Raw genomic sequence first — 27,026 nt, forward strand, 5'->3', positions numbered from 1 at the left:
CAACAAACCCACGTAATTCCATTGTAAAAAGAAGAATAACTTTTATTACTATTTGAGCCAATCTCAAATAGTAAGGGTTTTGGTTTTAGTGGCATTTTTATTAGATTTAAGGTTTAAATTCTTTTGGATGCAAATAATTTCTTAGAATCATGTCCTTTGATGAAGTCGATGTCTTATCTAATCTGTGTGTAGAAGACACTTTGTATGAATTTGAGGTTTGCCCGACAGGTAAAAATACACGGTCATGATCAGCCTTAGAGAGATTCCTCGTCGGTGAAAAAAAAAACAAAAAAATGAAAGTTCTGCGCTTTATAGTATATATATATATATATATATTAAAGTCCATATATACAAAATTACAATCCGACCCGGCCCAGAATCTAGACTGGCTCGGTTGGTTCAACCATATATAATGCTTTTATATATAGGGTTTTCTTAGCTTCTACGTAAAGAAAACAAGAATTAATATATCGTTAAGCTAAGTCGATGCTAACCCTAACCTAACCCCTTGAAAGAAACACTAAAAAATTCTAACTAAGACATGTCAATAAACACTTGGTAGACAAATTTTCAACACAATTTCTCAACAAATTTTCACTAATTTGTCTAATCTTTTTTTACGTATATATCCACGCTGTAAATAGTACCCATTACACCAATTCAAACGAAGGACAACAAAATAAATAAATCCCATACGTCACGTTGATAAAATTTGGTCAATAAGAAATAAATAAATCCCTCCTATTATGTTCTAACACGTACGATAGGATAATCGTACACATATTAACGTATATCCATCTGACATAGTCTTTTATATATATATATATATATATATATATATATATATATAGAGTAATGATTGAATACCACCTAAAGATACAATTTTTTACTACCTTACCTATGTGGTAAGGAGGTCCCCCACTACTTTTTTAATTTTTTTTTATTTTTTAAAAACAAATTAAGGTAAGGGACCACCTTGCTACATAAACAAGATGGTAAAAAGTTGTATCTTTAGGTGGTATTCAATAATTACTCATATATATATATATATATATTCATTCTTGCGCAACATTCTCTGACATCATCCACGTTGCACCATGTCAGCATGCCACGCAACAAACACTATTTAGATAGATGAATATAACTAATGCAAAATTAAGTTTTACGGTTTAAAAAATAACTTCTATAATGACTTAACTAAGTAGAGAAATATTTATTGGAACTAAAAGTTTGTTGTGATAACATAGATATGGAGATAACTCCTATATAGAATAATAGAAACCTACTACTAAATGACTTCTCCACCGTAATACTATGAATAATTAAAAGACTCTTGATCTAGAAGGATACTATAACTATTCTTATTTAATTAAACTAAGACTATTCTAAGATAAACTACAACAAAGATAACTTCAAGAGTTTCATTTGATACGTGCTTGTGAGTCATGCCAACGTCATTTAGGCGCCGTAGAATTCTACTTTCATAATCACTACTGAATTATGATCTATTGGCGCATTAATTTTGAGACAATAAAAAGATGGTCCTAATTACCATTATTCTTATTCATATATTAAACTCTTATTTTACTGAGTTAATGTGGCAGTGTTCATTAACCGTTGAATTAATTTTCTTTAACAAAAAGAAAAAATATAAATTAAAAGAAAAAAATATAAATACGGACGAGTAAAATTAGAGCTGAGTATTTAAAATTACTCTTAAAACGGTCCCCAAACTATATAATTGGCAATGGCTCAATAATAATCACTTCACAATATTGACGTGGTATGTATTGAATTGGAGTTAGGGTACCCATTCAACCCTTGCCACAGGCCCACAACGTGTGAAGAAATAATAGATTTATTTATTTTAATTTAATGAATAGATTTTGATTCATTTTTTAACAAACAATACAAGGTTGCCCAAGTCTCTCGAGTTCCTTCCATACAACTGCCCCACCATTCCCTTTGTTTTTCTGTGTTCTGTTTCTTTTTTCCCTTCTCTGGTCTTTTCCTTTTCCTTATCCATTTTTAGTACGCAGGAAACTCCGGCCACAGGAACTTCGATTTCTTCGTAAAAGACCAATAATCGTCGTCAACGAAACTTCAACACGGAAGAAATAATTTGCAACAGAACTTGTTCGAGGGGTCCGCCCATCGAAATTCCCAGGCAACCTCTCTCTCTATATATAGATGGATGTTGTGAGATGACAACACCGTCACAGAAAATCCAATTCCTCGTAATACGTTTTCTCCAAAAGCGTTTACAACCAAACACCGTTTGAAGAGCTCGGAAAAACAAGAATAATAATTCAAAAAAAAAAAAAAAGATTTTGTTTTAGGGTTTTAGTTTTAGAGAGAAGAGAGAAGAATTTTGTTTCGGGTTTTACAGGGGCAGAGAGATGGGAAATTGCTTCACGGATTTGGAGGGAGGAAAGCAGGCCGTGGGCGCGGCCCAACTGAGGCCCACAGCGGCCTCCACCTCCAACAACAACAATGGCGGCCACAACGACGCTGTTGAATTCTTCTACAGGTCTCGGGGCCTCGATCCTCTGTTCACTCCAATAGAGGTACTTGTATTTCTATTTATTCTTTTTAGTGTGCCGCACACTGGGCCAAAGTCCGAAAAGTTTAGTCAGTCTTCGGGGATTTGTTTACATTTGAGTTTTGCAATTTCAAAATTTGTTAATCGCATAAAAACTTGCTACTCAAGACATTGTTTGATATTTAAAATTGAAAACATCAATTTGAAAATGTAAATTTTTTTACATTTTTAACGCCTAAATGATTTATTTTCTACTAGTTAGTTAAAATTGCACATTTTTCACAAAATGTGAAACTGTAGTGCCAAGTACACTTTATTCCTTGATTTTTTTTTTATTTTTTTTATTTTTTTTTTTCTGTTCCTTTTTCTTTTTTCTCTGCTTTTTCCATTTCTTAGTGCAATTAGCTTTGTATGTCAGCTATTAATTTTTTTCTTCCTCGCTGGTGCTACTGCTTTTATGAACCCTAGTGATTTGTTTATTTGTTAGAGGACGGGACGGAAAGTTGTTGAATTGCTTTTGGGTCATTATCTGTGTCTCCTTTTTGTTCTGTTTTTTTATTGAACATATACTTTTACTGTGCTACATGTGTGTGAGATAAGTTTGGTTGCTTTGGAAAAGGTTGGGACGAGAGGATAATTTATTGTTCTTGTTATTAGTCATAAAATTGTTTTATTTCAACAGTGAATTTTGTGTACTGGGACACCGTTTTGGCTCAGTTGCCCACTTGTTTAAAAATGCATTCTGGGAATCCCTTTGGCTAAAATGCATTCTGTTGATTAAGTAATGCAAGGCACAACACTTGACCGGCCGGGAAACTGTTTTCTATCAGAAGTAAATAATAATATAATCATTTTGTCTCAGTGAATTTCTTATTCATCCAAAAAAGACAAAAGAAAAATGATACTCGTTTTGTTTGTATTCATTTTAGTGTTTTGCTTTGTATGCAGATAAATTTGATTGTTTATCATAAAATTTGTATTCATTGTAGGGTGGAGGATTGGTTTGTTTTTATTTCAATGGTGCTAAAATTTTACCTCCTTAGTGCATCCAAGCTGTGTGTTTCAGTGCTTAGACAAAAAGATGGTGCTTCACTTATAGCGTCACAGCAACGGGTCTCTTCCAATACATCTTAATTTATTCGGCATATAGGTGTTTACACGTACTCTGTATGGCCGAGTTGTTCTTTTGCAACCATGGGTCTTCATTATATTTATGACCCCACCTCCCTCTTAAAAGTTGCAGACTTGCAGTACGAGGTTTTCCTTTAAGTGACATAAGCAAGATTCGCATTTTGTTATGGTCAATTCAACTTTGGAGTACTGGACTAAACAATTGATTCCAAGATTCTGTTTGTTGTCTTTATATATGCTAACATGGTACTTTGGGATCCATTGGTTGTCGGGATGCATATCTTTATACAAGAAAACTAGATGCTTTTATTTGACTTTTCTTGTTGATGAACACTGAGCAGTTTGGAACTCTCCTTGTATTTCTTTTTTTTTTTTTTATCAGAAATAACAGCCAAGTCATAAAAATTTACTGTTTCCAAACTCATATTCACATTTAACACTTTAAACAGGCTAAAAGTGTTTATTGGCTATCCTTTAATTATATACTGCAAACAGTAACCGACTACATAAAATCCTAATAAATATGTTAGTACACAATATTAGAGGACTTGGCCACTGAAGAAGCTGTATGAAGCAACATGTTGCATCTGAAATATTTCTCATTCTAGGTCTCAGTAATTGTAGTGCCTCTATTCTCGAAAGAACAGGTGGTCCTGACTTTCTTTGATCTCCAACAGACGGAAATTGTGCAGTATGTCGGTCCACCCCTTCGCTATACATTGGTGACATTGTAGCAAGCTCAAAAGCAGTATATTGCCTGACAACAAATTTGACTCGGGATGGGATCATTAGATTTTGATTTGGATTCTGTTATTTTATCTGAATCGAGTGTTCTTTTGTTTGATGTTGTTTTTATATTGTTCTGTACTGTTGGATCATTTATTTTGGTTTATCATAACATATTCATGTAATTTAAATCTCTGCTGCAGTTATCTCTATCAGCATCTGACTTGATTGATCGTGACTTCACTTCAAAGGTATTCCTCTATGTAAATAACCTTCATGTTTGATTGTCAAGTTTGTTTGTTCGTTTGTTTTTTATGAGTAAGAATTTATAGAAGAAGCTTAACAAGGACAAAACAAATATCCACAAGCAACTCCTAATAAACAAGATGACCTAAAAGCCAGAGGGGGCTTATTCAAGCAAGTGCCTACAAGGAGGTAACATGGACAAGCAAAACTAAAATGTTATATCAGAATAACCCCTAGACCCTGCTAGAGAATGATTAATGGGAGAATCACAGGCATCCTTGAAGGAGTTGACTTTGGACCTAACCCAAAACAAAATCTTAGAAACAATGCCCATGAATCCCCCTTTTCTTTTATGAAAACATTCTAGCATTTTTCTCGCACCATAAAGTGTACAATGTAATAGCTGTGACGTCCCACATCGCTTGGAAATGGGGATGTGCTTATATGTATAAACGCATCATCCTTGACACAATGCGTTTTAAAGCCGTGATCACCATGAACCTATCAGAACTCGGCAGTTAAGCGTGCTTCTGCGAGAGTAGTACCGGGATGGGTGACCTCTTGAGAAGTCTAGTTCGGGGGAGCCAAAAGCGGACAATATTGTGTCGTTGGGGGTGGGTCGTTACAAATGGTATCAGAGCCATTGTCCAGCTTGAGATGGGGGGAGTGTGCACAAGCCTTAAGGGTCACCAGCGGGCACTCGTTGGGAGGCCAAGAATGGAGTGATCCCATGAGGGTCGCCAGCGGGGACGCTGGGTCCCAAGAGAGGGTGATTGTGACATCCCACATCGCCTGGGAATGAGGATGTGCTTATATGTATAAATGCACAATTCTTGACACAACGCGTTTTAAAGACATGATGACCATTAATCTATCAGAATTCTGCAGTTAAGCGTGCTTCTGCGAGAGTAGTACTAGGATGGGCGAGACCTCTTGGGAAGTCTGGTTCGGGGGAGCCAAAGTGGACAATATTGTGTCGTTAGAGGTGGGTCGTTACAGTAGCCATCATAATTTTGACCATAATGGAGAGAAAATATTTGCCTTTGAAGCGAAAGGTCATCCACCGAATAAACTCCTCCCAGTTCCTACAAGCTCAAGGAATATTGCATCTATTTCAAATATTGCACCAAATATCTTTTGAGAATGGACAACAAACAAAAAGATGGGGTTAATATTTTCCTCACCCGACCCACAGAAAACACATTTCATCTCCTGAAGAAATCCAATAGCAATAATTTTGTCTTGGGTATATAATCTTCTTCTAATTGCAAGCCATAAAATAAAAGAGTGGCGAAGAATGATTTTACCATGCCCCACATGATTGTTCCTGAACACCTTAAGGCCGCAACCCCCAAGCTCTCCCAAGCCTTCTTAATGGAGAAAATACAACTAGGGATCATCAACCAAGACACCTTATCCCAAACAATGCCTTTTAGACCCAAAATCTTCCTCAAAGACTAAAAGCAATCTCTTAGAAGCTCAACGCCCTATAGATTCCTATTTCTAAGAAGATATGAACTAACCTAATCGGACCAGATAGAGTTACCACTATTGGAGCAAAGCCACACATGTTTCAACATTGCTGCTTTATTCCAATACTATAAGTTTTTGACACCAAGAACACTCTCTTTCTTGGGAAGGAAAATAGAGTTCCAAGCCACTTTATCCCTTGAACTATTAAGCTCACCTCTTTCCCATAAGAAAGACATGAGGATCTACTCCACTTGACTAATAACGCCTTTGAGCAGAATAAAAGGGAGGACCAAACACTTGCATGGCAAAAAGAATGGAATTAATCAACTGAAGCATTTCTGCATAAGAGAGGGCTTTGCATGCCCAACTCTTTGCCTTGGTCGCAATCCTCTTAGCCAACACTGCACAATTAGCCTTATTCAATATGGAAAAAGTAAGAGAAATCCTGAAATACCTCACTAGCAGTATTACCTTCTTGGTAACCAAGGATACCTAACATCTTATTATTGATAGGCACTACAACTCCACAAGTAAACAAACAGCTCTTATCAGAGCTAGTAGCCAACCTTGATATATCCCTAAAACAATTCAAGCACTCCTTTGACCATGGCAACGAAGTTTATCTTACCTCTAGATAAGATTAGTAAGTCATCAGCGAAACAAATATGGGATATTTTCTGCCTATGGCACCTCCAATGGAATCTAAAATAGGCCCTCTTAAACATTCTATCCATGAGCCTTGAAAAGGCCTCCATCACCAAAACAAACAGATAAGACAACATAGGGTCACCTCGCGTAACACCTTTACTCCTGGGGAAGAAACTCTTAAGCTCTCCATTAATACAAATATAGTGATACATTCCTCAATCCATCGCACCATTACCACATGGACTCTAATAGTCCTTAAAACCGACAAGACAAAATCTCACCTCACAGAATTATAGGCCTTTATTTAATCAATCTTCAAAGCACACTCGGGGGATCGTTTATCTTGTGATAGTTTCTCCAAAGCTCCTTGGCTAGAAGGATATTGTCCTTAATCCGCCTTCCACTAATAAAAGCTACCTGCTACTTCCCAACAATATCACCAAGAATAGTTTGAAGACGATTAGCCACCACCTTAGCTATGCACTTATAAATCGTATTACATTAGGGTATGGGGCGAAAGTTTTTCAATTTGAAAGGGTTAGGAACCTTCGGGATTAAAGCTATAACAGTAGAATTAATCTCTTAAGTTAAGAAAATTGTAAAGTGTGATTTGGATCATAATTTCCAAAACATTGCTAAGCATAGAGGTTATAAAGGTGGATCAAAGCTAACGAACTCACACTTCAAAGTAAGGAAGGGGGAGGCGATAATAGAAATAGGGGAGATGGGGGAAGTGTCTCGGTTTGCTAGTGTACTGGTGTGGAGAGAGGCGATAGAGACGAAGAAAAAAAAACTGAAAATAATATTTAAATAAAATAGAGAATCTGTTGGAGTTTGTATTGAAAAGGTAGTAGGTAAAATAGAAAAATGTGTTTTTCGGTTAGCTAAAATAGCTAGTGTTGCTAGAGATGCTCTTAGATACAACCAAAATGGAAAGAGAAATTACATGCAAAAGGTGGATTATTAGGGTCTTAATGAACATGCCAACTAGTAATCGCTTTATAATTTAGGTAAAGATTTTGACATAGTCTACTTTTGTTTACATAGTCTACTTGAGGATGAAGGTATGTCATTCGTGTTGTTGGATGCCATTGAAGAGGATTTCCATTGGGTTAATAAGGGTAAGCGTCTTAAGATTAAAGGGAGGAGAGAAATGCAAAATCTAAAGAGCTCCATCAACTATGGCGATGCGAGTGTGCCCTCTAGGAGTAGGAAATGAAAGGCTCAGGTTCTGTAGCGTTGAGTGTTCCTTGTGGGTTTCGGGTTTTAGGGTAGGTCCTTGTGGGTTTGTTTGGACTTTTCTTTTGTTGCTTTGAGAGCTCTTTGTGGGTTTTGTGCTTTAGGGCTTAGGTCCCTATGGGTTTATTTGGTGGGTTTCTTTCTTTTTTTTGGGCTATTTCTTTTTCGCTTTCTAGCTTGGTGCTTTCTCTTGTATACTTCCGGTGTACTTAGGGATACCTTACGCTTTTAATAAGACCAGTTTATTACTTATCAAAAAAAAAAAATGTTAGTATCTAAGGGGTATTTGAGGAATTTGCTGGAAATTTAGCCTTGCTCTTTAGTGGGTTTTGATGTAGTTGTTTTATATACTTGTAATAGGTCGGATTATTTAATATATGGAGTAATAACTGTCCTATTAAGTTAGGGTAGTTACTTTAGTATAATGAAAGCCTAGAGCTCTGGTGGCTTTAATGTCTAATGATTAGGAGGTCATATGTCTGGCATTGTAACAGGGGACTTTTTCAAGTAATGAATGAACTTCAAATTTGAAATTTTTCTCTCTTCTTTGTGTCTCTTCACCTTAACCTATTAATGATTAAATTCTACACGTGGTTTTGGGCTTAGTTTGCTCAAAATTGCAGAAAACTGAGGTAACACCACAAGAAGTTTTTGGTGTTCTTTTTTCTCTGGTTTACAAATACTTGTAGTCATTGGATTCCTGCCTCGGCTATGTTAAAATTACATGTGCCTAAGTAGTAATTCTGTTAGACAAGCAGTTCTTCTGCAACTTCTAGAACTTCCCTCTCACATGTAGCAAGCTAAAATATTACACCATTTGACTGTTCTGAGAAAGGTGCTTGCATGTCTGAAGGTCTGAATTTGTCAATCCGCGATAGTTTGTTTCTGTGCTTGTATGACATGCATTCATGTTGTGACTTGTGAGGCTTGTCATACTCTAGTTTAAGCTAAAACTTACTTCTTTTTTATTTTGTTCAGAGTGATCCCATGGCTGTGGTGTATGCAAAGAAAATAGACGGAAAGCTAGAGGAGTTAGGTCGCACTGAAGTTGTATTGAATAGTTTGCATCCCAAATGGATAGAAAAAGTTACAGTTGCATTCCAATTCGAGATTGTACAGCCATTGGTGTAAGCTTTACAAATTCCTTTAAGTGCTTATCTTTGTGGAGATATTTCTTGTTTATTGGAAGTCATGTTTTAATTTGAGTGCTTGACTCATGTTTTCCTTCTTTCTTTTGGCTCCAGATTTCATGTGTATGATGTTGATTCGAAATATCATAATATCCCTGTGAAGGTATATCATGGTTTTTGCTTTTAAAGTATCTATCATTTTAATTCATATTTTGTAGGTTATGTTTGTTCAATTATGATTTGTACTGATAACAAATTTTACAAAAAAGTGCACATTCTGTGTGTACTGAGGCATCTCTGCCAACCTTTAAGTGCTGAATATTGCAACAAAACTCTTTTGTTAAGTATGAAATGTGTGTTGACTAAAGGACACTGTTTTTTTGTATGTCTGCTAAGTGCTAATTTTGTTGCGATGTGGCCAAAAACATTGGAGTGGCAATGAAAGTAATATGTGAACAATTATCATAAATTTTGATGCCAAGTTTGTGGTATTTTTAGCAATAGCTATATGTGCGGCCATACATGGTATAACTACATAACTTGTAAGATCTAATGGGAAAGCACTCGCTAAAAAATAATGAAACAATGATTTTATCTGTATGTTGCATTTTACTGCATCAAAATAATTATGATGTATCAGTTGTTGCCATCAACTTGGGTATGATGCTGGCAACAAGTTACGTAAGGAATGAGAAATGAAAGTAAAGGAATTTTAATTGAATACTCGAAGACCCAAGTAATATTTGTGATGTTTATAATTTGCATTAATAATCAAGCAACTTATGACAAAACTGCAGATAAAAATGTCGAATTAGATTAGAGGCAAAATAGCCGGGATACATAGGGATTATGCAACTTTTAAATTGTTACCATCTTGTCCTGAATAATTTAACAACTTGTGTTGATGGTGAAGTTGTTAGTTTAAAATTTTTATTCCATTGTACTTGTCTGAAAAAATAAAAAAAAAAATTGTTTCCTTGCAGACCCTGAAATTGAAGGATCAAGACTTTCTTGGAGAGGCAACTTGTGTTCTATCAGAGGTATGTTGCCTTGAGAACAGTTAGTTTTTTTTTTTTTTATATAAGTAAGAATTCATTAAAAAGCGCAAATGGGCGCAACCCTAGTACACAAGAAGTATACAAAGGAGCCCCTAATTAGAGGACTGAAACGAACAAGAAAGTAAAAAATCAGCGTACGGCATACTACCCAAGCTATGCGCCGACACCCAAAGATATAACATATTAAGCACATTTCTACAAAGAGCCCCAACCTGAACCTCCACATCCTCAAAAAGCCTAGAATTTCTCTCACGCCACAAGCCCCACAAAACCCAAAGAGGAACCTGCTTCCAAATACGGTGAACAAGACCACGACCCAACAAAGTGCCCCAAGCACTCAATAAATCCAAGACACTACTAGGCATAACCCACTCCACCCCAAACAAACTATAAAAGAAACTCCAAACAACCCGAGCCACATCACAATGGAGAAGAAGGTGATCAACGGATTCCCCATGCTTCTTACACATAACACACTACTCAACCACCACAATACCTCGCCTTCGTAAGTTGTCATGAGTTAAAATCTTTCCTAAAGCTGCTGTCCATACAAAGAATGCAACCCGCTTCGGAGCTTTAACACGCCATATACCATTCCATGGAAAAGAAGCCGCCTCGTGACAAACTAATGCTTTATAGAAAGTCTACACTTCAAAATTCCTCTTGGAAATAATCCACACCGCCCTATCAACCTTCCCATGCCGAACCCGAGTAGAGTACAACTGTTCGAAGAAGGACATCACCATCTCCAACTCCCAATCCTGAGCATTGCGCATAAAGAGAACATTCCAATGAGCCACACCTCCTACCATAGACAAATTATCCACCACCTAAGCATCAAGAGAACGCGCAATAGTATACAAAGTTGGAAAACAGAGCTTGAGAGGCCTGTCCCCACACCATAAATCATGCCAGAAGCGAATATGGGACCCATCACCCACCTCAAAACGCAAAAACTTGGCAACATTGTCCCACCCCCTTCGAATAAACTTCCAAACACCGTCATCGGTAAAGAACACCAACCTCCCCTCACACTCCCATACTTCACCTCAATCACCGATCTCCACAAAGCATCGCGCTCCTGAGAAAACCTCCAGATCCACTTCCCCAATAAGGCTTGATTAAAATTAATAACATTACGAACTCCCAGTCCACCAACCTTGATTGGAGAACAAATACGATGCCAATTGACTAAATGAAATTTAGTCTCATCACCCATACCATTCCAGAGAAAATTCCTTTGAAGCTGCTCCAGTTTTTTAGCTACACTCACAGGAATAGGGAACAGGGATAAATAATAAGAAGGAATGCTGGAAAGAGTACTGTGAATCAACGTCACCCTACCACCCTTGGATAAATAAAGTTTCTTCCAACTAGCCAGCCTTCGTTCCACCTTCTCAATAACCCCATTCCAAATAGAAATAGATTTGAAAGACGCCCCCAACGGCATACCCAAATAAGTCATCGGCAGAGACCCAATTCTACACCTAGAATATGTGCCAAAGACTCCACATCTTCCACCTCACCAATAGGGACCAATTCGGATTTGCCTAAATTGATCCTCAACCCTGACACCGCTTCAAAACATAAGAAGGTACACCTCAAATTTCGAATGTGCTCGGCCTAAGCTCCACAAAAAATTAAGGTATCATCCGCAAACAATAAGTGATTCACCACTAAAGCTTCATTACCCCTAATGCCCACTGAGAAGCCTGACAGCAAGCCTTGACGCATAGACGCATACAACATCCTGCTAAGCGCTTCCATAACCACCACAAACAGTAAAGGAGAAAGATGATCACCTTGCCTAATCTCCCGCGAGCTCTGAAAGAAACCAGAAGGGGTACCATTAACCAAAATGGAGAATTTTACTGTGGAAATGCAACATTTAATCCATTCCCTCCACCTCTCCCCAAACCCACATCTCTGAAGCATGTAAAGAAGGAAATCCCAATTCACGTGATCATAAGCTTTCTCCAAATCCAGTTTGCACAGTAAGCCGGCCTCCCCTGACCGCATTTGGCTATCCAAACATTCATTGGCTATAAGAACTGAATCCAAGATTTGCCTTCCACTAATAAAAGCATTCTGAGAGCTCGAGATAATTTTCCCCAACACTGATTTGAGCCTGTTAGCAAGGACCTTAGAAATAATTTTATAGACCCCTCCCACCAAACTAATAGGCCTAAAATCCTTAACCTCCAACGCATCTGCCTTCTTGGGAATTAGGGAAATAAAAGTTGCATTTAAGCTCCTCTCAAACTGGCGACTATTATGAAATTCTGAAAAAACCGCCATAATATCTTTTTGGAGAACCCCCCAACATTGCTGAAAGAACGCCATTGAAAAACCATCTGTACCCGGAGCCTTATCCCCGTTCATCTCCCGCACCACCTCCCACACCTCCTGCTCCTTAAAACCTCGTTCTAACCAGAGACTCTCATCCGCATTAATGGAGGAGAAAGAAATCCCATCCACTCTACGCCGCCTCGAACTCTGCTCGGTGTATAGAGAGTCATAATAATTCACAATATGATCCTTAATTTCCACCGGATCGGAAGACAGAGCCCCATTGATCCTCAAGACTCCCACATGATTGTGCCTCCGATGGGAATTAGCCACCCTGTGAAAGAATTTAGTATTATTATCCCCTTCCTTTAGCCACAGAGCCCTCCAATTAACCTCCTCACACATGAGTGTTTTTTCCAGCTCCCTGATCATGTCCGACTTTTGAACCCGCTCCTCCTCCACTAGCCCCCGAGCTTCTTCAAAACACTCCAGCTCTTTAATACCTTCCAATAATTCCTTCTTCTTCTTCTTCCCCACATCACCAAAAACCTCTGCATTCCATTTCTTCAAGTCCACCTTTAAAGCTTTCAACTTTTTAGTCCTTGAAAATCATAAGACTCCCACCACCGTTGCACAAGTTCTACAAAGCCATCGGATTTGAGCCACATGTTTTCAAATTTGAAGTATCCTTTCCTTTCTCTTTGCACTCCACAATCCAACATCAAAGGAAAATGGTCCGATAAAAGTCTAGGCAAACGACTTTGTGACACATCAGGGAAATGTTCTTCCCACTCCGGAGATAACAGAAACCTATCAATTTTAGACCATACCTGATTATTGGACCAAGTGAACTGCCCTCCTTGAAGAGGAATATCCACCAAACTCTGCCCATGAATGAACTCCGAGAAAAAGCACCAACTCCGGAACGCTCACTTGGAAACCGCACCACATTGAAATCTCTCCCAAAACACCACGGCCTATCCCACCAACTCATCAATCCAACCATCTCATTCCACAACACCCTCTTTTCCCCATCATCATTAGGCCCATACACACCCCCAAACGCCCACAAAAAATTATCATCAACGTTACGCAACGAAACAGCTAAAGTATACCGACCCACGCAATCATCCACCTTCTCCACAGCCCTCCTATCCCACATAATTAGAATCCCACCTTACGCCCCACTAGCCCCCATAAAACACCAATCCACATGTTGGCAACCCCATAATCTTCGAATCACCTCTCTAGTAATGACTTCCATTTTTGTCTCCATCAAACATACCAAATCAACCTTCCAATCTCTAATAAGCCCTTTAATACGCAATCTCTTGGCTAGCTCATTAATTCCCCTAACATTCCAAGATAGAATTTTAAGCTTCATTAACACAAAACAAGCCCTTGCCCTTTCCTCTCTTTCTATAAGATTGAACCCCCTTCTTGTCATAGTTAATGGAGCAATCCAGCCGCTTAATCTCCCTCTGACCTTTCACTCCTGACACAGAGGGAACCATAGCCAAAGATTGGACCCGCCTGGCTTCAATTAGTTCAAACAAAGCCAACAATTTATATTCAAATTGGTCACATGACACTCCTATTAGTTTGTAGTAACCCTTCACCCTCTCCATCACCCATCTAGGAGACACAATCGAACTGGAATCCTTGTCCATCTCCACTGCCAAAGGAAAAACCGATATCGGGCCCAAACCCTCCACCTCATCACCTACACCACCCTCCACAAAAACAGAGCTGAGCATAGATTGAGCAACAACAGAGGATAACTCCTTTGAGCCCTCCTGCTTACTAGGAATACCCCCACAAAAAACTTCCTCCTCCTCCGAGACCGGAACAATATCCAGCCCATTCCTAACCCTCAACCCAGAAGATGACTTATGGGATAAGGGGCCAGAAACCAACGAAGAAATTGAGGGAGAAGAATCCGAAGCAACCTAAAAGTCCGAAGGGTGAGAGCCAGCCCCGACAACCAGCTCACCTTCTACATGCATCGAAGAGTCAACCACAGCAAGATTGGTCTCCAGACCAAGCACGGACGGCGCAAACCCAAAATTTGGTTCCAGTTGAGAGGCCAAGCTAGCCAATTCAAGGATAACACTGGAAGAAGCCGACCCACCGGAAAACTCTGGACTCATCGGAGAAAAGCCCAGCAACTCAGACGAATCCACTCCATCCTCCAAAGCCGCTACCCCGAAATCAAGTAGAGGACCTCGCATAGGTCTGGGGGATTGAAGCTCCGGAACAGAGAGACCAGACGATAACGACAAAGGACACAACCCACCGGAAAGCTCAGAGACTGCCGGAATTTTCTCTGACCCGCCATAGCCCAGCGCTGGCGAAGGACCCACCTCAGGACACATAGCCGAATCAGCTACCGGGTCATAAACTCTGGGTTTCTGAACTTTCAGAACCCAACGCAATCTCCTCTTCTTTTTCTTATTTTTGTTCTTCCGCCCAACTCGCTTGGGCTTAAAGCCAGGCCCACACGAAAAAAGCCCCTCACAGACCCTGCTAAGAGCTTGGTCCACGTCAGCCTTCAACTTCTCCAGCTGGCTTTTCCACAACATAAGAAAGGGAAACGTGTGTTCCACCCCTGTCAGCTGAAAATCTGCAGAAGAATCACCAAAGAAGAAATCATCCTTGCCTCGAGCGGCAGAAATTTCAGGCAGCCGACTGATACCCATCCCTTCCTTCACGTTCTCTGCGCCACAACGGTCACACAAGTCCTTGACCATTGGTTTCTCTGTTCGGAACAGCTTCTTCTCCTTCACCAAGGGATCACGGTGCTTCACCTCTACCTGAACCACTGGATGAGACAGCTTCTTCTCCACCTCCAGACAATTAGCACCCCTACGCAGAACATCCGCGAAGGAAGACACTCCGTTTTTGCCAGGAGAAACGACATGGACAGAAGGGGCAGAATCTTCATTATTAACATCACCTACTCTCCGCAGCTTCTCTAGAGTTGATGCTAAACGAGACATGCCATGCCCATCCGGGAATTTGAGAAAATCACTGACCTTACCCAACTCAAGAACAACTTTCCTCCAGCCCCACCCCTCATAACCTTCAGGAAAGTAAATAATCCCTCTCCGGCCACCCACAGCATAAACTGCCACTTCGAGAAATCTACCAGCTACATTACCACCTCGTCTAACAATAAGCACCTTAGACCCCTCCCTGAAAGACCTAACGAAGTCCTTTTCCCCCGGATACCACAGCAGACTCTCCATCGTTGAAACTAGCCACCCAATACTTTGAGCACCAAGCAAAACCACCCCTGAGAAGTTCCTCCTCCTTTGTTCCAATCTCACCACCGAGGCTCCTTCTACCACCGTAAACACAAACGACTACTTGATGCATTTTCATTAAGCCAGTGCAATTTGAGTATAAAGTTATTTAAATTTTTAGTATTACCTTCTAAAAAAATTTAACAGCAGAAAGAAAATTATGAGAGCTACTTCACTATAATGATATTTTAAGATTTTGTTGCCATTGAATTAATTAAAAGAAAAAAAAAGGATGTTCTAATGCTAACATTTTAAAATTAGTGGCTTAAATTCTTTTAGAATGATTTGGTCATCACGTGCTAAACACTAGTATTTGCCCCCTTCCCCTCACCCCCACCCCTTATCTCGTTCTCTTCTCTTTTCATCACAGATAGTGACCAAACAAAGTCGGAGTTTAACCCTAAATCTTCATAACAAAAATGGGAAGACGGGTTTGAGGAACTTTGGGGCACTCACTATCCATGCGGAGGAAACAGTTGCTTCAAGGACTGCTGTTGAGATGATATTCCGTTGTTCTCACTTGGATAACAAGGACCTATTTTCTAAAAGTGTATATAATTGCAAAGCAGATACATTGAGGTTTTATATTACTTATACACACATATTCTTGAGTGTTTCTGATTCTTAAATTTGTTCATTTATTCTAGGATCCTTTTTTGAAAATATCTAGAATTGTTGAGAGCGGAGATCCTGTTCCAATATGCAAGACTAAAGTGGTGAACAACAACTTAAATCCAACTTGGAAACCCCTATGCATGAGTATGAATCAGTTTGGAAGTAAGGTAAGCTTGTTGCTCTATGGTTCTTGCTCAAGTTAGATTATAGTTTATAGGATGTTTTGTTATTTGGTATCTAATTAAGATTCGTGTGGCATATGAACTTTAACTTGCCACAGGATAACCCATTAATTATTGAATGCTTTGATTTCAATAACAGTGGCAATCATGTGCTTATTGGGTAAGTCGATGTCTAGAATCATTTTTGTCTGTTTCCAATTTTTGCTTGCTATTATGGTTTAATCTGTGGCAAGATATCAATGTTAAAATTTACCTCATCAGTAAACTCCAAAAGTCAGTAGCAGACCTAGAAAAACTTCACAAAGAAAGAAGTGGTGCAAATCTTACCTTGCCATCTTCTCATTATGATTACGAGAAGGTACTGATTCATACTTGCAATAAAATGTTTTAAAAATTTCTTGTTACTCCTTTTATTTTGTATTCGCAGTTGCTTGACTAGTTATCAATATAGGTTTTGAAGGGACAGCTGTTTGTTGATCAATTTTGTCAGAAGGAACAGTACAGTTTTCTTGATTACATTTCTAGTGGATTTGAGCTTAACTTTATGGTTGCTGTTGACTTTACAGGTAAATATTTTACATTCTAGAGGAGTTTTTTTTTTTTTTTTGAGTACGAATGTTTTTTTTGTTTTCCTCTCTTTATTTTCTAGTTATTAATATTTTGGCTGAATATCTTGTCTTTGAATATTTTATTTCATTTGTCCAGCCTCAAATGGAAATCCTCGGAATCCAGATTCTTTACACTATATTGATCCTTCTGGCCGGTTGAATTCTTATCAACGGGTAAGGCTACATCTTTAATTCTGGTGTTCTCAAGAAGGTAGTTTGTTCCAAAACTTATACAATTGTTCTCTAAACATGTGATGCAAGATATTAGCCAATGATCTTTGGACTGGATGGCATCTCCTCCATATAGGTTTAATCCTGTACCCATATGGGTGCATGAGTTGTATTTTTTTTTTTTTTGTGATAAGTAATAAGCTGGTCTTATTAAAAGTGTAAGGCGCTCCTAAGTGTAAAATGTACTGAAAGTATACAAGAGAAAACACCTAACTAGAAAGTGAAAAACGAACAAAAAAATCATCAAAACTAAGCGACAAAGGGGACACAAAAGCCACCGTCCAAAGATACAAAATATGAAAAAAAAAAAAAAAAAAAAAAAAAAAAAAAAAAAGAAGAAGAAGAAAAAAAGCAATAATATCCTCCAAAGACCTCTCCAAATCATCAAAATATCTATTATTTTTTTCGTTCCAAACACACCAAAGAAGGCATGTCGACACCATCTTCCAAATTGCAGCACTCCTCGATTTTACCTAAAAAAAAGAAAAGATAATACATGAATTGTATTTTACTAACCAAAATAAAAGATAACACATGAATTTAGCTTTTCTATTGATTTGGTTTGTAGAGATGTTTTATACTACCATCTTTTATGATTGTTAAATTACTAATATCTCTTTGATAAGTAAGTAACTAATATCCCCAAAGCTTAAGCTAATAAGAAGTTGTGATTTTAAATTACTTAACTATTATTTTAATATTCAAATGTTCTCTCAATAAATGTGGCTCAACACGTCTTTTTTAAGTTTAAATATAATGTAGATTGGAGTCGGGATTTGAACTCAATACCACCTATTTTCATACTATGTTAAATTACCACTTGTCTCAAAACTTAAACTAATAAAAATGGTGAATTTAATCATTATTTTAACAATGTTTGTCATAACTAGATATGATCAAGCTGCTTTTACACCACTTGCGAAACATGTGTAATTTTGAAAATAAATAAATTCCTTTTTTTGAAACTTTTATTAGACTTGTGCTGGCATATATTTAAAAGAAATCATCATTGATTTCTGAAGTCATCGTCTACTTGATTACTTGAACAATTTGCAGGCTATAATGGAGGTTGGGGAGGTCATTCAGTTTTATGATTCTGATAAACGTTTTCCTGCTTGGGGATTTGGAGGAAAAACTTCTGACGGTTCCCTCTCACATTGTTTTAATTTGAATGGAAGTGCAAGTGGCTATGAGGTGAGAAGGGATTATTTCATTTCTTTGATTTGCTTGTTCATCTTTGAAGCAACATTTTGGTTAGCACTGGGCCGTCTCGATATAAGTTATAATAAATTTGTATATAAACCATAAAAAAGATAAAAAATAAAAAGTCCTCTTGGTTAAATGCTATTAATAAGAATAGTAATTCACTATCTTAACAAAATGGATAGAGACTTCTTGGTCCATCATGCTATTGCTCTAGGTTTACAAACCAATTTGTTAATATATCAATTAATAGTATGGTTAATTCATTTAATTTTCCTTGTGACATGATCATAAATTTGTTTTTATCGATTATGGTTTTGAAATGCTTCTTTCACATACGTAATTTTTATGGGTATTATTAATAATATTTAATAAGCAATTCATATATTGGAAAAGAATTTAGTCTTTTTATATAGTTTAATGTTTTAATTGGAGTATTACTTTTTGTTTGCATAATCTATTTTAAAATTTGTAATTCTGAGAATAAATCTAGACCATCAACATTTGAAACTACGCCGTGTTTGTAAAATAATGAATTCTTGAGCCACATTTCAATATATTAGTTAAAAATTCTTATTTCTTTGGGATATTAGGCAAGCATCTTAATTGTTTACCTTTTTTTCTTTTTTCTTTTTTTGATTATAATCTTTGAACTTTATCCAACCCAATCGGGAAAGCTAGAGCAAATACTCTAGAATTGAAAAAGAGCCTAACACTATGAAGCACGAGCACATTGATTGCAAACTACAACATCACAAATACCCTCTGGAATTTATTCAATCCATACTCTATCCATGATTTGTTTTACTCCTGCCTTAGCTACCCTATATGCCAAAAAATTTGCCACTACGGATATGCCTAATTTGCCAACTTCGTCGAGCAGAAAGAACCATTTGTATATCAGCCACCAATTGTCTGTACCTACACCACTTTGGTCCATTTGCATTGACCGCATTAACCACCTGTGATGAGTCTCCTTCTAGAATAATATCCTGTAATCCTAGGTTTCAACAAAATTCCCCAGCACACAAAGCTGCTTGGGCTTCAGGTACCACTAGTTCTTGCCTTACGCATATAGTTTGACATTTAGCTGCGATTACCTGCCCTTCACAATCTCTTCCATTAAAATGTTTTGACTAAAGAAGATTGAAGTTTTGTCTTGATTCAACCTTTGACCTAAAGCCATCTTGTACCTCCCTAGCAGGTTTGACTGTCTATGCCAGTCTTGTGAGGTAGCCTTGCAAAAGAGTAGGCTATCATCTGCAAAAAAACAAATGATTTAGCCGAGGTCCCCTTGGGGATGTAGAACTCCAGTTAACCATCTCGTCCTTTCCGCATGATGAAGAAGAGAGCTGAGGGCTTCTTCATAAAGAATAAACAAATAAGGAGATAGAGGGTCTCCTTGCCGAATTTCTCTAGTGGGACAAATGTTCCCTGCAGGTTGGCCATTAATAAGAATGGAATACTGAATAGTCTTAATACACTGCATTATCAACCTGACCCATGTCTGATCAAAACCCATCCAAAGAAGTAATGCCTCCAAAAAAATCTCATTCTACTCTGTCATAGGCTTTACTCATATCTAGCTTCAGAGCCATAAAACCTGTTTTTCCCCACATTCTCGTTTGCATGGAATGTAACGTCTCGTATGCTGCTAAGATATTATCAGAAATCAGCCTTCCAGGGATAAAAACACTCTGATTATATGACACAACATGTGGGAGAACATGTTGAGCCAGCCCTTTGTTAGCATATACTAGTCCTTTCACACTATGATAACTTTTTTATTTTTTTATAGTAAGCTCATTGCTGTTTTTTTTTTTTTAAAAAAAAAAAAAATGTGATCTAGTACTACTCACGTCTAGTAATTATTATTATCTCGTATATTGCATTGTGTTTTTGTAGCATAATTTCTTTTACTCATAATTCACTCTTAACAATATGCAAAACCTGGCTGCATCACCATTGTTTGTCCTTTAATTCAGGCTTCCTTGATTTTCTTTTCTTTTTAATTATTTTTAATGTTTATCCTTCTCTACTACTTTTAATTAGGGGTATTCAAGTGGGCGGTTAAAACCGCTCCACATCCGCATGAGTTGGATTTTCAACCCCTAATTCCAAGCAGGCGGATACTATATTCGCTATCTGCACATATGTGGATGGAAAACAGAATATGGGTAGGCAAATATTATCCATATACGCATACCTATATATATTTAAAAAAAAAAAAAATAGTTTTGTTTTATTAAACTAAAACAACATCATTTTAGGGAAAGGAGTAGGACAACCAGTGAGTTTCATTAACAAATTGAAACTGCATGTGTACAACATAGAGGGTTATAGGTGTTATAGTTCTTTTCAATTTACTTGTATTGCCCAATTAATGTTTTTAAATATATGCATTTTTTCTTTCAATTTAGAAATATTTGTATTGCCCTAAAAGATTTATCTGAATTGTATTTCAACCGTGATTTCCACTGGTTGCTAGCACTTGTATATATAGAGAACCTGATTACAAAAGTTTGAGATAGAGAAGGTTTCTATCTAGGAGAGTTTACATAGAAATAGGATTACACTAAAGGATAGGTTTAATTTAAACCTATTCTGATCTAAACAAATATAACCGGTTAGAGTTCTAGTCTAAGTCTAACCGGTTTGTTTACAATTCAAACTTTAGAAGTTATCTCTTATCTTCGGTTGAAGATAAGAGACCTTTAGCGCTCGGACTCTTTGACAAGAGTCCGAGTGCTTTAACATGCCCAATGTTTACAATTCAATTTGTATTTTTATATTATGGTTTACAAGTGTATTTAATTCAAAGATTGGATTAAGCCCATCTAAAAAAATGTTCATAAAAAGCATCTTTTTTTTTTCTTTTTTTAAAAAAAGGCCATATAAATTAAGTTCAGAGTTTTAACACCGCATTTTCATACTCGTCAGTTTCTTTTTTTTTTCTTTTTAATAGGTCGAAGGAGTTGAAGGCATCATGGCTGCTTATGCAAGTGCTCTACGTAATGTTGCTCTTGCAGGGCCCACTTTATTTGGACAAGTGATTAACACAGCTGCGCAAATTACCAGCCAGTCCCTTTCATACACCAGCAACAAGTATTTTGTCTTGCTCATTATTACGGTAATTAAAGAGAATATTGACTTTATTTATTTGATATCTCTTTCCATCATCAATTCGTTATTTCGTAACTAAATAACGACTGTCACATTAATTTTCAAGGATGGAGTCCTTACAGACCTTCAAGAAACAAAAGACGCTTTGGTGAGGGCATCTGATCTTCCACTGTCGATTCTTATTGTGGGAGTGGGAGGGGCAGATTTTAGTCAAATGGAGGTATATATACCATCATTTTCACCCTTTCGAAATTTATCTTGAATCAATATATATGTTATCTGACTTGATTTTCGGAAGGTCCTTGATGCTGATGGTGGAAAACGATTGGAGAGCTCTACAGGTCGTGTTGCTACGCATGACATCGTACAGTTTGTTCCAATGCAAGGAGTGCATAGTGAGTTCATAATGGCATCTGTTTGTCTCTACAAATCTTTTCATGTTACCTTCGAAAGTATCCACTTACTGTAACTGTGCACTGCATTCACAAGTTTCTTGATCATTCCATCTCACCTTTTAATAAAAAGAAGGAAAAGAAAAATTAAATAAATGAAGAGAACATAGAATGGATAATGGCTTGGTTGTCGATCTGTCTCTCTTAACACACTCTGCGGCCACCTTTTGCTTAAACATTTGAAAACCTTGTGTGTTACATATGCTAGTGGTTTTAGGACCAAATGGCATCTCTTTCTCCATAAACAAATTGCGCACTTAATTCTCATGATTTCCTTCTTCTAGCTATATGTTTTTTAATGTATACTTTTTGTATACTTGAGAGCACCCAATGCTTTTAACGATATTTCGATTAATTATCAAAAGAAAAATCCCGTTTGGATATTTGAGTTCTATTTACCTACCAATAAATAACTAATAATAAACAGGGCATGAGTTGAGCATTTCATTTCTCTTTTATCATATTTTTGCGGGTATTATATATCTTTTGAAACAATTAAATGGCATGAACGATTTGCTTATTTGTTTTTTTGCTTGAACGAACCTCTTCATTGTAGTTAAACTAACAAAATTCATTTGGTCTGGGCAGGTGGGCAGATTTCTGTGGTGCAGGCTCTTTTGGAAGAGCTACCTAGACAGTTTTTGACCTACATGCGGAGTAGAGATATAAAGCCACTCTCTCCCCATGTACCCCAAACCTCTGCTTAACTACGTACATTTACCAAGTCCACAAAAGCTATACATATATATATGTTGATACAGCAGCAACTAGGGTTTTTAGGTCTGAACTATCAACAGATTGACAACCTGCCTAAAAGGAGGTTTTCTTCTTCTTCTTTTTTTCATTTTTTTTGGTGGGTGTGGGGGAAGGACTTACAGTATCAATATCAAGAAGGTATGATGCAAGATATCTTGGGGGGAAAAAAATTTTGATTTCTGCTACACTTGTAGAGTTCTCTCTCTTGCAATATATATATACGTGCTAGCGGGTGGTTTCTCCAGATTGGATCGTATTCAATCTCTTTTGCAAACATGCTTCCTGTCAGTAGAGAGGAGCACTTTGTCTTCTTAGCACATTTTCTCCTTTTTCTTGGAACTCTTAACACAATCGCGCAGTTTCCTGAAAAAGGTTGACTTACAGAACAGCATATTTTGTGAAACAAAGAGCAGTTTCATCTAGCCCAATTTGTGTGCTGATGATTTTTCAATTTTCAGGTGCGGTTCGGTATTAAGAAGGATTGTCTTCCACTACCTTAGACCATTTTTAAGAAGGCAATCAAGGAAAATTATAATGAAAAGAACAAATTCAAAACAGAACTTACTGTCAAACAAGTAAGATTCACTTGTTTCCTCAGGTGGTTTGGGGTCATTGTTTCCTTTGATAATTTAGTATTTACAATGTTTCCAATTCTCCCCTTCAGGTTAGGAAGCTCGCAGAACTTTTTCGACCAGCTGAAGTCCATTCGAACATGCTGCCTATCCACCCTCCACAAGTTTCTAGAGTTCGGGATAGGGAAGTTCATGAAAGAGTAAGAGAAACATGGCCCCATTCTCATAAGGAAACACTTGCTAGGGATCCTTATACCAAGGGTGACTATTAGTTACCCTTTGCTGTCTCACGAAAGGGATCATCAGCGTATTGCATACCAAGACATGACAACCATACAGAGAGAGGAAATTCCTCGTGAACGTTACCTGACTGAAAAGGAGTACCGAGCTTTTGGGCTTCAGGGAGAGAAGAAATTTAACTCCCCCATCTCATATTGCTCCTACTTTGTAAACGTACCAGAGAGACTATGAAAGAGAGCACCTTCTAAGACATCCAGACCATATGTATAGGGATGAACACCTTCTAAGACAGCCAGACCATATGTATAGGGATGTCGTCTCTGCCCACAGAGAAACTATTCGTGCTGATCCTCTCTACTTGATTGAGAGAGAATATCAGGCTTATGGTCTTGTTGGTAGACATGAATTGCCATCTTCAGTTCCTGTTGCAACTGCAGCATCAGCTACTGCTTTAGGCTCCTATACCAACGATCCATACTATGCTTATCATTATGGTGCTTCATCATTGGACCCATATGATCCAAATCTGAGGAGGCAGGAAGTCCCTTCAGGTCCTTATCCTGTTGGCGGAACGTACCCGACTGAGATCGCTCATTTACGCCGTACAGAAAGTGATCAAGTTGAGGGGTTATACTCCACATATGCTGCCGATGCTCCACGGACTTATAACCGGACACAGCACTATCAGGGTACCCAGCCCGAAGCTGGAAGTGTGCCAGTTTCATCTTGGTACTCTTTTGCTTGTCTATCATTCCCACCCCAGTGACTGAATTTGCATCTTTCATGGACAGAGTATGTGATTGCTTCGTCACCAATTGTTGGCCATAAATTTAGTGAATCGCAAACTAGGATTACAAAGGGTAATGAAGAAGAAGAAGAAGAGGAAGAGGAGGAAGAGGAGGAAGGATTACAAAGGGTAGGCATTGGGCTCTAGGCTCTGATAACTTATGACAAAGGCTGGGTCGTATGAGACTGCCTAGTAACTTCGGCTGCTTGCAATCATTATTACTGCTCTTATTTTATGCTTTCCTTTGATAAACTTTTGTTGCAATGGGCTGTTGAAACGATGGATGATTAATAGTGATGATTGGGCTATGAACTTTCTCATTTGAAAAGGGTCTAGGAACTTTTAGTACGATAATCTACGTGTATGCATTTGGGTTTCGGTTCATGGGCTCATGACGTGCGGCTCAGCCATTTTTCATTTGCATAAATATGTATGGGTGAGGGAATGAATTTGGCTACAAACGTTGAAGCAAACCGAGTTTAAGCATATGGTTTCATATCAATCCAAATTCTATGATGGTAGGAATGTAATCGAGTTGAATATGGCTTTGTGATTGCATGCAAATTGGCCAGATGCATTTGCTCAGAAGCAAGTCGTTCTTGGGCAATCGATTGTATATTCTGGGACACCTACTCCTGAATTTCAAGGAAGAAACCAAAAGTTCATAATTAGAAGATTCAACCCTGGCAACAATTCTAATTTGTCTCGAGTTTTGCAGCATTTTTCATGTGAATATGATGGGAAGTTTACAAACGATAATTGATCATACCAAAAGCATATATAGGACAATTGAACAATGAATGTATGGTCGTTTACGTCCAGATTGGATGAATCAAAGGCTAAGCTATTTCTCAAGAAATATCCTAAAACTTTGACTAGCAAATATTTATTCCCTGGTCAAGGGGAAACAAAAGTTAAGGATAAGGAAGTTTGACCAGAAAAATATTTGTTGGTTTCTCTTTCTTATGTTCTTTGAATGCAATTCCACTTGTATATTTAGAGACGTGTTATTTTGCATTTTGAGGATTTATTTATTTATTATTATTATTATTATTATCGGTTTTTCTCTTACCATGTTTGGCTAATGCGACATGTTTATTTTTAGGGATATACATTCAAACAGATATTAACCGTTTGCATCCACTATTCGCAATTATTTGCACATGAGGATGTAGTTAGCAAAACCTACTATCTGCATATGTATATGCGGATGGCGGTTTTAAAGTATACAGAACCGCACCTACAAACCCTTTATTATATTTAATACGTTCACTAAAACGACATTATTTTGGATTAGATATGGGTAAAGTTTACATTAGTTTTACTGGTTGTGTTACTTTCTCGTGTAATACTTGAGGAAAAAAAAAAAAAAAAACAAAACAAAACAAAAGTAATTAATGTGAAATCAATATATTTTCAAAAGATTAGGGCTTATAAAAAATTAAAACCAAGTCCAAAATATTAAAAATAAGCTTAAATTATTTTTAAAATATAACCTAATAGAGACCCAAATAAGGCTCAAAATGCTCATTACTTAATGTCCATATAGCGAATAATAATCGCATTTAGTAAACGTAATAACCGCGGAGATGCGGATAATACAAACATTATGTGGATGCGGAAATCTAAAAGTGAAATTCGCATTCTGCGGGTGTGGTTGTAAATATTGTAAATAATCGTACTCGCATGTCACCCTGGCCTATTCATTCCATCTTTTTATATATATATATATTGTTAATTAAAATTAAGTTAAAGGTCAATTCAACATACCACGTCGACAAAATATGCTAAAAAAAAAAAAAAAAAAAAAAAAGTTAGAATGCAAAATAGTAATATTTCTCATATGTTAGCCGTGGAAAAAAAAAAACGTGTATCTTTAGGTCGGAAGGGTTGAATCTTGAGGCACACGTCAAGGGCATGTTTGGCAACAGGGTTGAGTCTTGACGCGCAAGTCAAGGGCATGTTTTGCGTTGCCATTACCAATCCATTTAATAAATCCAAGTGAAAATGTTATGAGCCTAATTGTTATGGGCTCTAGCAAGGAGAGCCAACCAAAAGAAGATGTGGGAAGTTGGGCTTTGTGTGGAAGAAGTGGGAAGGAAGTGGGAAACTAGAAGTGAACGCAGCTGAAGCTAGGAGTGCAAGGCAGTAGTGGATACGTGTAGCCTTTCTAGGGTAGTTAGTGGGTCAAAACATGTACTTTATGTTAGTGGGTTAGTTATATGGAAGTGGGTCATTATGTAATGGGTACTTATTACGTAGTGGGTTTAGTGGGTAGTTGTTTACTTTAGCTTGTCTTTGTATTTAAATTGAACTTGGATTATCAATTAAAGGTAACCAAAAATTATTCAAGGTTCATCTCTTATGTGTGTTTGAGTGCAAATGACTCATCTCTTAACCGTGTGTTAGAGTGAGAGGAATAATTGACCCTTTGAAGTGTCAAATTGTTATTTTTAATTGTCATTTATCA

The 27,026-nt window shown here is 37.5% G+C and overlaps 1 protein-coding gene across 4 annotated transcripts; it reads left to right on the forward strand.

The window, feature by feature from the left end:
* The first annotated feature begins 1,928 nt into the window (after window positions 1-1,928).
* Window positions 1,929-25,058, forward strand: LOC133851366 (protein BONZAI 3-like). 4 transcript variants are annotated; one of them, XM_062287751.1, is made up of 18 exons: window positions 1,929-2,567; window positions 4,603-4,650; window positions 8,984-9,132; window positions 9,250-9,298; window positions 10,119-10,175; window positions 16,158-16,366; window positions 16,458-16,569; window positions 16,683-16,744; window positions 16,846-16,942; window positions 17,036-17,150; window positions 17,290-17,366; window positions 18,480-18,617; window positions 21,592-21,756; window positions 21,856-21,969; window positions 22,048-22,144; window positions 22,790-23,329; window positions 23,416-23,532; window positions 23,622-25,058. In XM_062287751.1, exons 1-16 carry the CDS (start codon window positions 2,400-2,402, stop codon window positions 22,906-22,908), a joined length of 1,776 nt encoding a protein of 591 aa, XP_062143735.1. In that variant the 5' UTR covers window positions 1,929-2,399; the 3' UTR covers window positions 22,909-23,329; window positions 23,416-23,532; window positions 23,622-25,058. The 4 variants fall into 4 exon arrangements, with proteins under 4 accessions (XP_062143735.1, XP_062143736.1, XP_062143737.1 ...); XM_062287752.1 differs by having other exon boundaries at window positions 22,790-23,021; XM_062287753.1 differs by having other exon boundaries at window positions 1,930-2,567; window positions 16,158-16,337; window positions 16,435-16,569.
* The last annotated feature ends 1,968 nt before the right edge of the window (window positions 25,059-27,026 follow it).

Source organism: Alnus glutinosa, chromosome 12, assembly GCF_958979055.1.
Source record: "Alnus glutinosa chromosome 12, dhAlnGlut1.1, whole genome shotgun sequence".
NCBI lineage: Eukaryota > Viridiplantae > Streptophyta > Magnoliopsida > Fagales > Betulaceae > Alnus > Alnus glutinosa.